The 17,089-nt window shown below is 52.7% G+C and overlaps 5 protein-coding genes across 5 annotated transcripts; 3 read left to right on the forward strand and 2 right to left on the reverse strand.

Moving 5' to 3' along the window:
* Positions 1-1,519: 1,519 nt before the first annotated feature.
* Z517_08331 (uncharacterized protein) lies at positions 1,520-3,316 on the reverse strand (the record flags this gene model as incomplete). The annotated part of the gene is made up of 3 exons (XM_013426848.1): positions 1,520-1,720; positions 1,827-2,966; positions 3,032-3,316. The coding sequence occupies 3 exons, from the start codon at positions 3,314-3,316 to the stop codon at positions 1,520-1,522; spliced, it is 1,626 nt and encodes a 541-aa protein (XP_013282302.1).
* Positions 3,317-4,601: 1,285 nt separating this feature from the next.
* On the reverse strand, positions 4,602-6,361 carry Z517_08332 (uncharacterized protein; the record flags this gene model as incomplete). The annotated part of the gene is made up of 2 exons (XM_013426849.1): positions 4,602-5,092; positions 5,173-6,361. The coding sequence occupies 2 exons, from the start codon at positions 6,359-6,361 to the stop codon at positions 4,602-4,604; spliced, it is 1,680 nt and encodes a 559-aa protein (XP_013282303.1).
* Positions 6,362-7,296: 935 nt separating this feature from the next.
* Positions 7,297-10,411, forward strand: Z517_08333 (uncharacterized protein; the record flags this gene model as incomplete). Its single annotated transcript, XM_013426850.1, has 3 exons — positions 7,297-9,277; positions 9,330-9,542; positions 9,600-10,411. 3 exons carry the CDS (start codon positions 7,297-7,299, stop codon positions 10,409-10,411), a joined length of 3,006 nt encoding a protein of 1,001 aa, XP_013282304.1.
* Positions 10,412-11,689: 1,278 nt separating this feature from the next.
* Positions 11,690-13,326, forward strand: Z517_08334 (uncharacterized protein; the record flags this gene model as incomplete). Its single annotated transcript, XM_013426851.1, has 4 exons — positions 11,690-12,204; positions 12,257-12,662; positions 12,715-12,913; positions 12,968-13,326. 4 exons carry the CDS (start codon positions 11,690-11,692, stop codon positions 13,324-13,326), a joined length of 1,479 nt encoding a protein of 492 aa, XP_013282305.1.
* Positions 13,327-14,288: 962 nt separating this feature from the next.
* Positions 14,289-16,804, forward strand: Z517_08335 (uncharacterized protein; the record flags this gene model as incomplete). The annotated part of the gene is made up of 4 exons (XM_013426852.1): positions 14,289-14,548; positions 14,595-15,378; positions 15,442-15,693; positions 15,797-16,804. 4 exons carry the CDS (start codon positions 14,289-14,291, stop codon positions 16,802-16,804), a joined length of 2,304 nt encoding a protein of 767 aa, XP_013282306.1.
* Positions 16,805-17,089: the final 285 nt, after the last annotated feature.

A 17,089-nucleotide genomic window follows, 5' to 3' on the forward strand; every position in this document is an offset into this window, starting at 1 on the left:
GTGCGTGCGGTGATATCCACCACATGCATGCATGCGGGGGCGATATACATACCTACATAATTACTCGGTACCTTGGTACGAATAGAGTACATACATAAGAGGAAACAGGAAGAGGAGGAGGAGGGGGAGTGGCTCTACAACATACGAGTAGGAACGGTCCCTACTGGTGCTATTACATACGACCGAGGATTAGTTAGGCCCGAATAGGTAACCAAGTTTTATTAGGATTAACTGATAATATTTGCGTTGGGGCTTTGCCTTGTCTTGCCCTGCCTCGCCTCGCCTTGTTCATTCGTGCAACGTGCAAAGTCCATACCCAGGACAAACCCTGGCTAATAGGTGACTGATGATTGACTCGGCGAGAAGTGCCATGCCATGCTGCACCACCAAGCCGTTGTCCGAGGTCTTGGTTGGAACAGATCCACTTTACTTTGGTCATGGTTAATTATCGTATCTCCCCTTCCCTTGGGGGGCAAGGCCCAATTAGGCAAGAGAGCCTCAGGGCTTAGAGGATGATCATCGTCGTCGTGATAAAAGGATGGGAATGATAGGGTGGGTGGGTTTTTTTGATACTCCTGCCTCTTTCGTCGCCGTTGTGACATTGTAGGAGGACTTCGATACAGTGGCTGGCGGGATCGCTGGAGATCTATCTGGTGCTCTTGATCGGTTTGCTCTCTCTCTCTCCGCGTCTTTTCATTTCCCCCTCTACTGGCGAGCAAACAAAAGGTCTACCAGTACGAGTTCGGGTAGCAAGTAATAAAGCACAAGCACAAAGACAAAGCCTGTGTGAGATACTGTATGCATACATATCACGTACTCGGTATATCAGCCACGATCGGCAGACAGATACTCCCTGGGCTCTACTCGCTACAGGGTGTACTCTCTATAGAGTGATAGACCTAAAGTATAAAGCAGCCCAGGAAGCCGAGACGCATATGTATTGTATCTAGATAGATAGATAGATGGATAGATAATCGATAATAGATGGATGGATCCTCCCCCAAGCGTAAGAAAGTATTCCGATTATTATTGGATCCTTGTCCCAACGCCACAAGACGGACACCCTTTTACCACATGCGTCCTACTGTACGAGTACGGGTACGAGTACGAGGTGCGCTGCGCAGTGCGCGGTCGATCACCCTTTTCCGCGAGGGGAACCTACTCGGTAGTGCAGTGTCTTGGTGCAAGCCACAAAAAACGTCAGGTTGTGACACACACACATACACACACACTTGTATACGATGCGATGGAACGTAGGTCGACCGTCTGTCCGCGGCGCATTCTCTCCCAAATACATACATAAATACAGACATAGCATTTCGTTGTCTCGCACCGTGGCCTGCCCTTATCTTGTCTTGTCCTACTTTCTCCCTTCCCTTTTACTTCAATCCCCATCCATCCATTCATCCACCAATCCATCCAACAATTCAACACGGGCGAACCAAGAACCAAGCCTGCCTCTGACCCCGCCACACACTCCTCGCTCAAATCCTGACTAGGCGTTCGTTCGGTTCCTCTTCTAATGCCCCCCCACGATCAACGTGTCGACATACTCCCAGTACTTCTTGGCCGACAGACGCCTGAGCTTCTTGCCCCACACGGTCATGAACAGGAAACTAAAGTTGCAGAAGAGGCAGAGAAAGGCGACGGCGATGAAGCAGTTTTGCGTGCCCGTGTTCTCCAGCCAGGGCGTGATGCCGTAGTTCATGCCGAAGCCCATCTGTGTGGCAGTAAGTAAGTAAAAAAGGCCAGCGTAAAACTACCGTTGTTTGCTCACAGCGGGAAAGAAGGTTGGGGGGAAAAAAAGAAGAGGGGGAAATTCTTACAGTGTTGCGAATCACAATGACCAAAACGACCGTCTCGCCGGCAATCTCCTTGAAACAGTCGACGTCGTACGCCAGCGCCGTGCTCCCGCCGCTGACGATGCCGAAGCTGGTCATGCCGAGGCCGATGATCAGCCCCATGTAGTGCGTTTGGTGCGCGGCGCCCACGCCCCAGAGGATGAGCCCCGCGGTCGCGATGGTGCCGGAGAAGGTGAGCAGCCAGAGGCGCTGCTCCGGTTCGCGGATGCCCCGGTTGCGTCGGGCGAGGCGGATGGCGATCTCGTCGCCCGCCCAGCCGGCCCACCACCAGGCCACGCAGCACCCGACGAGCAGCGACAAGTAGGCAATGCCCACGGCCCGGGCGGAGAAGTTGTAGGGCGCCGCGTTGAGGATCAGCGCCATGGTCGCGTTCTGCACGTTGTACCAGCACAGCGAGGCCCCGTAGAGAAAGCCCGCCCAGTTGACGTTGGGGAAGTAGAAGAACATCCAGAGCGGGCGCACCATCATGATGAACATCTGCTTCACCGACGGCCGGCCTTCGTCGAGTCGGAACAGCTGCAGTTTCTGCCAGTAGGTCCGTGGCTTCAGACGGAACGACTCTGCCCTGGGCGAAGCGGGTTCCTGGAGCGGTGCGCTCTTGGACACGGCGTCGGTCTTCTCCCCCAAGGTTTCGACACCCTCCAGGGTGACCTCGGCGGCTCCTTCGTCGATGCCCTCGATGGTCTTGCGGAAGTACATGGTCTCTTCCATGCCAAAGTAGATGATGATCGTGCACACGCCGAGGACGATGGTGCCGAACCAGATGGCCGCCTCCCAGCCCATGGAGTAGGTGACGAACCCGGCCAAAAAGGGCGCGAGGGCGTTGGAGCCAAAGACAAGCAGCGTGTAGATGCCCATGTAGTTGCCACGTTCGTGGGCGAAGAACAGGTCCGAGACGGAGATTTCACCCAGCGATTCGACCGGCGCGATGATGAGGCCCAACAGGCTGCGGTGGGCCCACCAGACGCTCGTGGAAGTGGTGTAGACGGTCCAGACCATAGGGCCGATGGCCAACAGGCTGCTCAGGATGTACACTCCTCGCCGTCCGTAGGCGAGCGCCAGTGGCTGCCAAATCAGACATCCCCAGCCCGCGAACAGGAATTGCTATGGACGTGTTTTGTCAGAAACGGGGGGCCCCCCAAGTTGTTTGATATTGACAAAACACTTACCAGACCGGTGCCGGTGTTGATGTCAGCAATGGAGATGCCGGTCGCCTCGCCGATGTTGGTCAAGATGGAATACTGCACCGTCGTAGACATGCCGATGCCCATGATGTAGACGTACGCCATGGTGATGGCCCACAGCTTCCTCTTCTTGGACCAGTTCAACGGGTCTTCCGGGTCTGAGCTCGGCCGTGGGTTGAGCACAATGTCCTTCTTGCCCGTGTGTTCAGCGGCCTCGGTGTCGACGAGGTGGATGGTCCCCGGGACCACATTGCGACTTGCGTCCGCCATGGTTGTGTGTAAGCAAGACAAGTCTTTCCTTGTCCTGTGTGGGATGTGGGAAATGAAGGGAAGAGAGAGGATAGCGCTTGACTCCAGTTTATCTGTTCGCTGGGGATTGTCGAGGCACGTGGCCAAAGACGGTGTCTCTCTTGCCATTGTTAGTATATTCGAGCCTTGGGACGCATCTCCCCAGTATCGGGGCTCGTGTTCAACCCTTGTCGTCCGTGGCGGGCCATTATCCAGACCCTGGTCTATCGTGATGGGTCAGTTTTATCAAGAACATCGTCCAATAGCCGTTGCAGAGGAATCTCATCCATCCTTCCCAACCGGGTAATTTGATAGGAATCATGAAGCCCTGTGGGACACAAGTCGACAAGTGCTATCCAGGCATCGAGTGTTCTTGAGCCCAGGTGAATCACTGGCGTTGTCGATCAGGGCCGCACCGGTGTCGCGCCGAAGGTCGCGGGTTACTCGAACAGGCATGAGAGATAGCGTCGGTGCTTTTTGAGCCGTCGATATCAACAAAAGCCCCAGTCGGTCAGTATCCATTTGCGACGCTAAAGCCCATGTCCGCGCATATGCTTCTTTCCAGAGGATCGAGCGGCACGACTCCGATTACAGCTGACATTTGGTCCTGCCGATAAACCGCAGGTCAACTGCGTCTGACTCGCCTGTCACGCCTATGCGCAGCGGACAGCTATCGTGTGTTGAAAGTGAGTGTCGGAGTTGGCCTATTCACGAGAAACCGAGTAGCAACTCTTCGTCGTGTTGATCTCCGGTTCAACCTCGGGGTCCTGAATGAACCCGGACATTAAGCCGATACATATATCCTCACAAGGCTGGTGCAGTATAATGGTACATGGTCGTCCCCGTCCTTTTCAGCGCTGCTCAGCAATAAAGAGGAAGTCGAGAGTAGGCTGGGAGCTGGACATTTTCGACTTTCACCCTGTTCACATTATCCTCAACTATACCGCTTCTAAGGTTAGTCTTGCGACTTTTGTGCACAGCAGACCAAAGGCTGGAACAGTGGGTGAATATGATGGCGATGACTGGTCAGTGCAAGTCGAGAGGGAGAATCGAGAAACAGAAACACTTTTGAGACGACTACACTGTGAGTGTCGCTCTTGGCCATACTGTATAACATGTGTTTGGCTCGCTTCAACTCGCCTGAGCTCTAATAGTGTCTACAGGTGTATCTGTGTATAGGACATCCCTTGCGAGACCAATCCCCTTGAGCCGAGTCAAGGACAAAGGTACCAGAGAATCTAGTCATTTCCAATCCCCGGCCCGCGCTCTAATTCTTCGTTTCGTACACGTCCGCCTCCACAACCTTCTGGTTCACAGGAAAACCGTATTGTCCGGCCTTTTCCTCTCCCTGTGTTTCTTCCAAGGGCGAGACTCCAAGCTTGGCAGCCTCGTCGTTGGTGAATGTTGCATAATAGTCGACGTCGTCGTACTCGCCCAGACCCTGGGGTGGGAACATCCTGTTGAGTCCATAGTACAGCGTGAAGCTGATGGCCAGCCCCAGCGGGAAGGCAAGGTAGAACATCTCGGTGCAAGCCTTTGGCACGCTCACGCTCTTGTTGACGTTGGCGATGAACCCGGGCAATTGCGGCGCCCAGCCACAGACCCACGCCACAAATGCGCGCGGGTTCGTGCCGTGGAAGTAATAGTAGATGCCCTGTGGGGAGGGCGTGTATAGGTCTGATAGCTTCATTCGTTGACGGCGGATTAAGAAATAGTCGCAGATCTGGATGCCACACATGGGTCCAAGGAAGACGGAGTCTGTCCCGGGCATAGTTAGCTCACGTGTCCCCATGGAAAACGTATGCACGGCTGGAAAAACGAGATGGGAAGATACATACAGGCACCCATAACACTGATAAAAGTCCCAGCCGAGGCAAGCAGCTCCCACGGGCACATGGCAATAGAAAGGATGAGAGCCAGGTAGGATCCTCGCCTAATGTTGAAGTACTTGGGAAGCAGACCAGCCATGTCCATTCCAGCGGAAAATGCATTGTCGATGGTGTTGATCGCAAGCTGGCAGACCACAAGTCCACAGCCACCAAAGAAGGCGGCGGCTCGAGCCTTGGAATTGTAGTCATCGTCGAGCCAGCGGAGCAAGAGGTCAGGTGGATTCCAGTAAGCTTCGCCGTACAGCTTGATGGATGCTGAACTAGTGAGACAACCAAACAACGGCAAGATGGTGCCCAAGGTGAGGATGGAGAACCACTGGCCAAAGATCTGGTCACCTGGTCGACGAGCGAAGCGAGAGTAGTCGGTCTGGTTCGTGAGTCCGACGGCGATACCTCCAATCACTGTTGTTATACCCTGCACAATTGCCCAACCCAGTTGGCTGCCCGACTGGGCTGCTGCGGGCGCTGACAATAGTGGACCGCCACCCTTCGCAGTGGAGAGGACGTAGATCATCATGGAGATGAGTGTGGTGACAGAGATGATGTTCATGACGAACAACAACCGTCGGGTCTTTTCCGGAGGGATGTAGAGCATGGGGATAGTTATGATGTTGTAGACTATCCAACCGGTCAATGCTTTCGTCGTGGTGTTTGCAGATTCCGGCAAGGTGTTCTCCATGTGTTGGAAACCCGAGAAGATGGAGCTGAGGACCGCGGTGACACAGAGGCCACCGGTCCAGGATTGTACGCAGAACCAGGTCAGACTCAGGACAATGCGCTGGATGATAATGATATAGGATCCCCAGACTCCCCATATGCCCCGCGACAAAACCGGAAAACCAATATGCCAGGTTGCACCGACCATACCATTGCATATGGCGACTCCGGCGATAATGAGCTTGCCGATAATAACTGCGATCATGGTCTGCCAGACGGACAGACCGACTGCAATGAGGGAAGCACCAAGCTGCCAGTTACTCAAGGCAATCTGATTGATGGCCCAGAACGAGATGTATGCCCAGGTGTCCCAGAGGCGGCGGGAAGGAGGGAGCGGTCGAATATCATCGTTGATCCAGATTGAGGATTCGCCTGGAAGCCGCAGGTGAAAGGATCCCGGTCGCAAACTCGGCAACTTCATCGTGAGTGGCTTGGAGAGGAGGGAGTGTGATGCAAATTGCAGGAGGTGGTGATCGGGGGGAGGAAGGTCTGGTGTTCGAGGGTTCGGATTCTCGACGGGATGTATATAGCAACCCTGGTCGCCGGTTGCTGGAGATAAGTGACCCTAGACTCTCGTTGAAGGAAGAGTCGTTATCATTCCTCCAATAAGTCAGCCACGTAACTCGAAGATAGGAAACTCTTGTATATTCCTTGTTGATGCCCGAGCAAACGTGGTTGGAATATCGAGTATCACAAGAAGCAGTCTAGATTCGCACCAGTACCCATATACCAGGGGCCGGCCAAGGCAAATATCCGACCCCCAAGAATACAAAGATTGACTTTGTAGTTGCCACAAGTCATTCTGATGCCACCAAAACCCACCAGCGTGTATCCTGCCAAGGTACTTTTGGTGGGGAACCCGATCACTCTCACCTATCTTGGGGCGTATAGACCAATCAAGTGGTATGAATTGCTGCGGAGATTGACGACATGCCTATCTGAACCTATCGGTGGAGGCATTTGCCACATGGGAACTAGCTTCGTTGGAGAAGATAGGTCAAGGCTTGCCGTAAATCAACCTTTTTCTTCGGCATATTTTTGGAGAACGTGTTTCGGATGCTTCCAAACGGTATTCTAGGCTCGTTGGACTTGCCTCAATACTCCATCTGAGCGAAAGGACTTACCAAATAGCAATCAAAACTTAGTCAAGAAAATGACAGAGTTGTAACTGACCTCGAATGCTTCGCCTACATATCTGGATCTCAAACCTCACAGTCTGGCCTAATGCGTAGTCGACCTCGGGTTGAACGGGATTGTATTTATGTGCCTTCTTCGACGGTAAATCGTGCACGGTATCACTGTCGATCGCTGGAGTAATCGTCACCTTCAAGTTTCCCAGACATCTCTCCCGTCCTGATGGGTTCAATCCGGGCAAAGCGGTCGCTGAGGATTGGCGTCGACGTCGGAGGTACCAACACGGATGCTGTGCTTCTCGACTTGGATGCAGTCCACCAGCCCAATCGTGGAGTGCTGGCCTGGCATAAAACACCAACGACAAGTCCCAATGTGACGGACGGTATCGAGACGGCCGTGGGTAGCGTGCTCAAACAGGCCGAGGATCGCGTTTCAGAAATAACCTGCCTCATTATTGGAACTACCCATTTCCTGAATGCCGTCATTGAACGCGATGTACATCGGCTGTCCAAAGTTGCTGTGATTCGACTGTCCAGGAGTTTTACCAAAGATATTCCTCCCTTTTCGGACTTTCCCCCAGTACTAGCTGACCTTCTTCACGGCTACCACGGTTACGTCGATGGAGGTCTCCACATCGATGGCGCACAGGAAGCTCCGATCAACGAGGAGCAAGTCTTAAAAGAGTGCGACGCCATTGAAAGACTCGGGATCAAGGCCGTGGTCATCTCTGGGATTTTCTCGCCTATCGATCAGCATTTTCACCAGGAGAAGCGCGTACGCGACATAATACAAAAGCGACTACCCGACGTCGACGTCGTCTGTTCGTCTGAAGTCTCCAATATCGGATTATTGGAAAGAGAAAACGCGTCCATTTTGAATGCATCCATTCTGAAGTTTGCGAGACGTACGATCCGTGGCTTTCGTGCTGCTATGAGGCGGCTGAAGCTCGACTGCACGCTATTCATCTCGCAGAACGACGGCACAGTCCTCGATTCCGTCTCGGCCGCAAAACTGCCCATCAAGACATTTTCCTCGGGTCCCACAAACTCCATGCGAGGAGCCGCATATCTTGGCCTCGGACAACTGGGACTTCAGGGCGAAGAACGTACTTCGACAATTGTAATTGACGTTGGCGGTACGACTACGGATTGCGGTGTTCTTTTACCGTCGGGATTTCCTCGTGCAGCATCAGCATATGTCAGCGTGGCGGGTGTGACCATGAACTTTCCAATGCCACACTTGGAATCAATCGGCCTCGGAGGAGGATCGATCATACGCGAGCGCGGCACGGACGTCTCAATCGGGCCGGATTCGGTAGGATACCAGCTGACCACTAAGTCGAGGGTATTTGGTGGTGACACTTGTACAACCACTGATGTTGCCGTTGCCGGAGGGCTTGCTGTCGGGAATCCAGAATTGGTCAGCGACATCAAGCCTGAAATGATACAGCGCGTTCGTGCGAGAACGAAAAAAATGCTTGAGCGTGTCATTGACCGTTTGAAGCTCACTCCGGCACCATTGCCCGTTCTCTTGGTCGGCGGTGGATCTGTCATCTGTCCATTAGAGCTCGAAGGCGTGTCTCAAGTCGTGGTTCCGAAGTTTCACTCAGTGGCAAATGCAGTTGGAGCTGCGATATCGAGAGTTTGTGGCTCTGTCGATGCTATCTACAGCATTACAGACATGTCCTTGTCTGAAGTCGTGGAGGATGCAAAAGCGCAAGCGATTGCAAAAGCTGTGACGGGAGGAGCCGACTCAGATACAGTGACGGTGGTGGAAATCGACACCTTGCCGATTCCATACGTTTCAGGACAAATCCGCGTCCTTGTCAAAGCAGTCGGAGATCTGTCCCTTGATTTTGTTGCGGACAGCAAGACTGTCTCTGACTTGGAGGACGACGTATATGAACCTCATGTCGAACAGGTCAAAGACCTCTCGTCGTCCTCGAAGGAAGAGATCACCACCGGCAAGTTCGATTTCGACGCATACCGGCCGCTGATCCGACGAAACATCGACACCGGTGTCCCTGAGTGGATTGTGTCAGAGACCGACCTTGAGTGGCTCAGTGTAGGGTGCTACATTCTGGGTTGTGCAGGTGGTGGTTCACCCAAATCCGAATTCCTTAAACTCCGCGATCAAATCCGAGCTGGGTGTACGGTTCGTATCATTGACAGCTCCTCCTTGAAGGAAGACGCGCTCATATACTGTGAGTTCGGCCCAGGTTATCATGGTCTCCATTGTTGCTGACAAACTTGTAGGGGGCGGTATGATGGGATCGCCAGCTGTCTCGATTGAGCGATTGAACTCTTCGGAATGCATAGCAGCCGTGGCAGACCTGATGGAGTATCTAGGTCACAAATCATTCGATGCCATCATGGGCCTGGAGATCGGAGGAGCAAACGGGTTAGAGCCTTTGCTCATTGGCTCTTCTCATGCGTTCGATAGACCAGTAATCGACGCAGATTGGATGGGTATGTCCCTCGTCTTCACCTTGCACAAATATTGATGAATTGCTGACACGACATCAGGTCGAGCATATCCAACATACTGGCAAACCACAATTGCGGTCCATGAAACTGGGCAACTCACCCCGTGCGCAATCGCTTCGGGTGACGGTAAAACGATCATCATGACAAAGTCTCCTGAGGATGAAATAGTCGACCGTGCCTTGCGAGCCTCTTGCTCGGAAATGGGATCTAGAGTGGGCATGGCAGCCAAGCCAACGACGACTGATCGTGTCAGATCTTATGGGGTCATCAACACCCTTTCACTGGCCTGGCGAATTGGGAGGACCGTTGCCCGTGCTCAACAAGAGAGCACTATTCATACCGTTGCAGAACAAATCATCGACGAAGTTGGCGGTCCGTCCACTGCGAAGATCCTCTTCCGAGGGAAGATAGTGGCAGTCGAACGACGGGTGTTCAAAGGACATTCTTATGGAGAGATCACAATAGCTCAAACCGACGAAGACGAAGAGGAGCAGAGTCATGAGATGGCGGCAGTCGCTGAAGGAGGGGTGGTCAAGATTCCGTTCAAGAACGAAAACATCTATGCAAAGCATATCGCCAATGACGGAACCGAAACGTACCTGGCGACAGTTCCCGACCTGATCTCAGTTCTCGACACGCAATCTGGATGCGCCCTTGGCGTTCCTGAATTTCGATATGGATTGCTAGTAACAGTGCTTGGAATTACCTGCTCGCCGCGATGGTCAGACACAAAGAAAGGGTTGGAGTATGGTGGACCGCAGGCATTCGGATACAATATTGACTACCGTCCCTTGGGTGTGTTTGTTGAGCCCAAGAGTGTGGTTCTCGAGTACGCGGATGCGACGAACTGAGACCATAGGGAGCATTCTTTGATAGAGGGCAGCTGATACTGATACCCATGTGCATATTGAATGACACTGTCGCCGTTGTTCCACAAAAAGAAATTGAGGGCTCATATGATATGCGTGCCAAGAGTGTCTTCCGATCTGTTACAAGCCCACTGAACATGGTCTGACACATAGGTAGTAGTCATAAGTTTTAATGCTGAGATGGAGTGAGATGGAGTTCAAGAGGCAGAATTAAGCGCAACAACCGACGATTTTAGTTGATAATGCCAAGACTTCTAGACTAGTCACGTGATGATCTAGCCCCAAGACCCTTCCTTTGGGCTAACGCTGTTGGTCCGTTGGTCCGTCCAGCCCGTCAGAGAGGCTCTTTATCAACTCCTCGTGTATCACACTTGATACTCCCAAACAAGATAAGTCCCACCAACTGCATGGTCGGAACATTGTACAATTCGACAGAGCAGTTTATTGCCCAGCGAACCGTGAGTCACCTTTTTTACGACAATGTGGCAGACACCGGCGTCTCTCCCTTCGGTAACATTCAACGAGACCCCAAGCGTGCACAGACCGGAGCCGATTTATTACACCCCACGTAGGAAGCAAGCGTGTGTGATTCTCCCGGTCTCATCCTTGACTCTGGCTTAAAATCCGTGGGTCTGGGGGTTGAAGCGCTAACCGTTCACGATAGGTGTTCAAGGTGTCACACGAAAAGAATAAAGTGCCTAGGCGGTATGCACGCGATGATATAGGCACGTTGCTATGATGCTAATCCAGGCTCTAGGGGTGCCGTGTAGGAACTGCACACTTTCCGATGCACCATGTATCTTCCCACCACCCCGGAGATCTCGACCTTCCACGAGCCAGCAGGGACCTGTCTCGCCTTCAAACAGCCTCAAGGAGGATCAGCCAACACCATCAATCACGTTCAACGGAGTGTCGACACCAGGGGCATCAAAAGCCGGCAGCTATAGACGTTCCGAGAAAGATTTCAGCTCGCGGCGATCCGATGAAAGCAAACGTGTTTCGAGGCAAACCTACTGTGCCAGCCCCTCATGTCGTACGTTTACTGAGCAATTTATTGCATGGGTCGTAGTGCAGAAACTCCAGCTGAACCCTTTCGATGAGGCGTCTTTCAATCCATCATGGGCTTCCCTTTCACACCTAGACTCAGGGCTGATGAACCCTGGGTTGGAGATATCAATTGATACCGAAGTGTTCCGCCCTTCAGCCCGATCGGAGACCAATCGACCTGTGAGGATTCGTATGCCCCCCTATAATCACAGTATGCATTTAATTCAATGCGTCGAGTTTGCAATCGGGCACGATCAACACTACTTCCGACGACAACACATTCGCAGCAGGGTAACGCAAATGTATCAAAACCCGGAATCCCCCCAAAGCAAAGATCGAGGTTGGCTCTGCTTTTGGCTTGCAGTTCTCGCAGTCGGGGAGCTACACAATAACAACGGACACACCAGTACCGATAACGGCGTGGGGACAACACCCGACAGGGAACCTCCAGGAGCCGAGTATTATCACCAATCCGTTGCGTTTCTTCAGCAGGTGGCTGAGAATCCCGATGTATTGTACATCGAGACCTTATGCTTACTTGCAATCTACGCTTTTTCCATGGACAAAATCAACACTGGCTATATGTTCAACGGTCTCGGTTTGCGCGCGGCCCTGTCACTCGGCTTGCACCGAAGTCCTTTAGATATCCCGTCTGAAGCCTCGGATCTCCGTGTCGCGGAGAGCGAACACCAGAGGCGCGTATTCTGGAATGTGTACTATCAAGATCTGTACGTCGAGACAGTGTCAACTTCTCTTGAACGAGCTGACTCTCCGCCTTAGACTGACTTCCTCCACCACAGGTCGCCCCTGGGGTATCCTTGACGACGAAATAAACATTGATTATGCCGACTCCAGTCGTATTTCCGGCGACTCAGTGATGGAGTTCTTTGACTCCGAAGAGGCCAATGCACACATGGAACTCATGCGCCTGAGAGGTCAGGCTTATTCCTCCTTATATGGTTATGCAGGCACTGCGATCAACCCCTACTCTCATATCTCCCTGTACGATTTTGACCTGAGGAATTCTTTATCACAACAACACCTGGACAAGATGGATGAATTCCACCAAGGCCTCATCGCCTGGCAGCAGGAGCTCCCGGAAAGACTCAAGCTCGCCAGGAGTTTGGATGGATCGGGATTTAACCCAAGCCGATCGATCGCGAGCTTGCATCTCACCTATCATCAAGTTAGCCCTCTTCACCACGCAGATTCTTGTTGTTTTTACTGACCAGGACCAGACCATCCTTGTGCTCCTTAGGCCAGCTTTGGTCAATATCCATAATGACCGTTTCGAAGCACGAACTAGGGTACATCCCGATATGGTTGACGCCTCTCCCGTGTTGAAGTCAATGCTGCGAGCATTTTATAATGCTATTTTAGACTCTGCGCGAGAGACAGCTAGTATCCTGGAGTGGCTGCAATACCAGGGTGCTCTATGTGAGGAAATCCAATTTCTCCTTTACACCGGATGCTAATTCAATACATGTACAGTCACCTATTCCTATTTTGATGCCAGCTACGCCTTCACTGCTGCCATAGCACTTCAGCTTGCCAGCACCATGCGGTCATTCGAGTATCCCAACCAGGACGCTCTGCAATTTGCGGACGAGGACTTGTCTGCCCTCGGCACCCTAATTGGTATCCTTCGTCAGCAGAGCCTAGCGGGTAACTTACCTGCGAAACATTTCGACAGACAGCTGCGGCTGCTAGAGAACAACCTCCAAGCTCTCCAAACAGCCCTGGACAACCTTGTGGGCCTGGAGGACCTCAATTTTGATCTCGACTACTTAGACCCAGGGACATCATCCCTGTCGGGTAATTTTGATGCACTGCTACGGAATGAACCATGAGAGGCTTTTCATACCGCAACGTCGTTCAAGTTGAGTGAATGCGATGCCAGTTTTGGCCCGCGGATCCCGTCTTGGATAATGAGCATTGTACATCAGGACCCTCTACCTCGAATTTGAGCCTCATACGATTCGTGCTTAGGTCAAGAGCTGCTGGCACGGCTCTCTCTACCTTGAATCGCAAGATCTGGCTTTGGCGTCATGTACGCGATCATCTCGACCTGAGATGTACTAGATCCTCAAAGAGCTACGAGCCAGATCCGACAGCGAGTCTCGCCGTAGAGATGTGCTCAGGGCGTCCGTCACCTTGGCACTACCTCGATCGCTTACCAACAGTGACAGCCGGCTCAAAGACTGGGTCGAATTCACTTGTAAAGAGCTTTCTTAAGCTATGGTCCGAGTATACCTAAACCCATTGGCCATTTTATCATAAGGAATGTCCCAACCCGGGAACTTGACGATGGTCTTTACATCAAGGTCGTATCAACAGAATATACGAGGTGCTGATACAAAAGTGACCATCTCTACAATCGCAAAATCGCCACTGTCAGACCGGACTTACCAGACAGCTCGAAGGTACTAGAGAATCCCATCTAGTAATCTAAGTGCTGTGGTACTGTACCTAGTTGGACGACCCAAGCGAATGAGGCTGAAGATCCAGGGCCCCAAAGCAGCTAAGGATGATTGATACTCCGGCGCCCCCGGCATCACCGGAGCTGGAGCTGGAGCTGACACTCTCTCCCACTCTCCCCCACAGATAGGCAGCAAAACACCCGAGTCCCCCGCCTTTCAGTTTCAGAGTGCCCTGTGTCGATCTCGGTGCTTTTCCGCATTCACTCGGGGTGTCGAGATGGCGAAAATTAGTCAGATATGCTCGGGGGCTGTGGTACCTAGAAAACAGGATGTAAGCTGCTGTCGCTTCTATTCTCCTTGTCATCTCTCACCACCGTATTTCCTTTGTCATAATGGCCGGACCACGCGATGTCTCTGGAGGTAAGAGGGCAGCAGGAGCAGCAAACGCAACGGATACTGAGACACCACAAATCTCGTCTCACCGCCCCCGAAAGCGAAGTCGATATACGCCGCATGCGTGTGAAAAATGCAAAGCTGCAAAAGTGAGATGTGACGGACGCCTCCCCTGTAAATATTGTGCTTCTCGAGACGCCACCTGTCTGTACAGTGCTCAAGCACCTCCAAACTTCCAAGTCCAAGAGGCTCGGCCAGAGTAAGAGCACATCATTTGTCTTTGCAAGACCTGACTGACCGCAAAGGGATGACGAGCGGAAGTTTGAAGCAGAGGTCTCAGCTCTGCTGCGACAACAGAACGAGAAGCTGGATCTCTTGATCAAGAAGACCGCGGCCATTGAAGCTGCGTACGAAGCGGCTGAAAATCGCCTGTCAAAGGCCGATACTTGCCTCGCAGCTGAGAAACACCCTTTACCGCTCTTTCAGACGTCGACCAGTGCTTTCTTTTGCGTCAACGTCATCGATGCGGGTGTCAGAAAGCTTGGACTTGATTTCTCTCAAGGATCAAACACACCGGGGGTGTCTATTGGGACACAGACACGGCCGGCTTTGTCGATTATCCGCGGTGAGGTGGTCAATGGGGAGTCAAGTGACATAAGCCGGAGCGAAATCGAACATGTCGCACAGTCAATTGCGACGGCGAGCTCAAGCAGCCAAGATGCTTCTGTACCGGTCAAACTGATAGACCCGCTCTATGATGTGGAACCCAATCTCCTCCAGAGAGGAGTGCAAGCCTTCCACAGTCTGGAATGGGTCATGTATCCCATCCTGGATATTTCAACCCTTGAAGAAGCCATAGGAGCCCTCTCTGATTCGACCGGCGGGCTTTCTACCCGTGGACGAGGACACTCGATTGACAAGGAGGACTCGGCCATCCTGAAAATGGTCGCGGCAATTGGCCTCCTGGCCGAAGGTGACACCCATCAAACGCTGACATCTAGTCTGCTACAATCTCTCCACTCGCAGATCGAAACTATGATTTGGAGTGCCGCAGTTGATCTGAAAGACCTGGTATTGATGACATTAGTGGTACGTCTTGATTTCGTCCACCATATACAGAGGAATCAATGGGACTAATGCGTCATGTGCCAGATCTTGTACCATTTGCATTGCGCTCGATGGAGACTGGCATGGAGATTCACGATGAATGTCAGCCGCATCATCCTTGAACTGGGACTGAATCGAAAAATGGTCCTGGACCGGTCTTTCCCCGACCCCAAGAATCGATCCCAGGCTATAAATACCGTGTGGACGGTGTTTGTGCTCGAGCAGCATCTCAGCTATGCCCTGGGCTTCTCGAATGCCATGCAAAACCTCCATCCAGAGCCCAATTTTCCTCAGCCGGTAAGCTAGGTCTCTCTCGGTGCCCACCAAATAACAGATCCCTTATTTGTCACATCTACCACTGTATAAATCATTCACAGCCGACTGATATGACATTTTTTAGGTCGAAGCTCCCTTTTTACAGCTCATGATCGAGTACGCAAGTATTGGGAAACAGTCGTGCGACGCCCTGCTGAACGACAAAATCCTGAATCCTGAGCAATTGTCGACGTTCCAGGACGATTATGCCTACTTTCTCTACCGGGTGAACTTGTGGGCGACTCGAGCGTCGGAGACATTTGAAGTCTTTGGTCAGGGTCAGGATGAGGGTGAGGTTCAAAGCAGCACCAGTCTCGGACCACCAGGACTATCCATGGTGCGCACGATTCTGCACATCCGAGCCAACCACCTCAAGACGCTCATCGCCCGCGCATTCCTCTGTTCTGGCCTGCGAAACGCCGCGCCCGCGGATATCTGGGTCACTTCGGTGGACATCGCGGCCGACACGGTCGCGGTTCTCAGCGAGCTGGACTCTTCCGGGGGGGAGTACCTCTTCCACCAAGCGCAGTTCAACCACTTTTTGATTTCGGCCCTGGACGTGCTCCTCTTCGCCACCACGCACAGGTCATCCGGCGTGGGATCACCGTCCGCCAACGGCCAGGAACTCGTCGTCCCCACAGAGATTGCCCAGAAGGCGCGACAGAGCTCGACCACCGCGCTGGCCCGTCTCCAAACCCTGGCCGAAACTTCAATCCAATCCAAGTACTTGTGGGAACGGGTCCGGGGCGTCGTTTCCCGACTCAATTTCTCGGACAACCTCCTCGCCACCACCGCAGGCTCAGGAGCAGCAGCAGCAGCATCAAATGACCCAGAGACGGAACTTCTCCTGCCCGCACTAGGACCCGAGAATCTCGATATCATCTTCGAACACACAAAGGCCGTGACGGATTCCGGGGTCGGTCTCAATTCATTGCCACTCACCACTGACTTCGGTCCCGCGGATGGCGAGACTGGGCTGATGTTTCCCTTCCTGTCCGACGACCCGGCCGTCTGGGGGTTCCAGCTCCCGTCGTCGTCGTCGGATCTGGACTTTGGCTTGCCGCCCCATGACCTGGGGTTCTTTGGCCAGTGAATACCTCGTGCGTGCGTTGGGACAAGGGGCTCGAAGAAGAAGAAGAAGAAGAATCGTTCCCCTATGGTTGGGTATTTGGTGAAGAGAACGTTTCCATCAGACTCTAGGTGCAGTTGAATCGAACGGAACGGTCGGTCACTTGGGGATGGGAGTATCTACCAAGATGGGAAAAAAAGGGAATGTATCAAGGGAATGAATGATCACTGCCGCTACGCGCGACTGCCACGCACGAACAAATGTGTTTTCAGTGTCTAAAATCTCTTCGAACGGACGTCTCTCGAATCG

Source organism: Fonsecaea pedrosoi (assembly GCF_000835455.1).
Source record: "Fonsecaea pedrosoi CBS 271.37 unplaced genomic scaffold supercont1.5, whole genome shotgun sequence".
In the NCBI taxonomy this organism is placed as follows: Eukaryota; Fungi; Ascomycota; class Eurotiomycetes; order Chaetothyriales; family Herpotrichiellaceae; genus Fonsecaea; species Fonsecaea pedrosoi.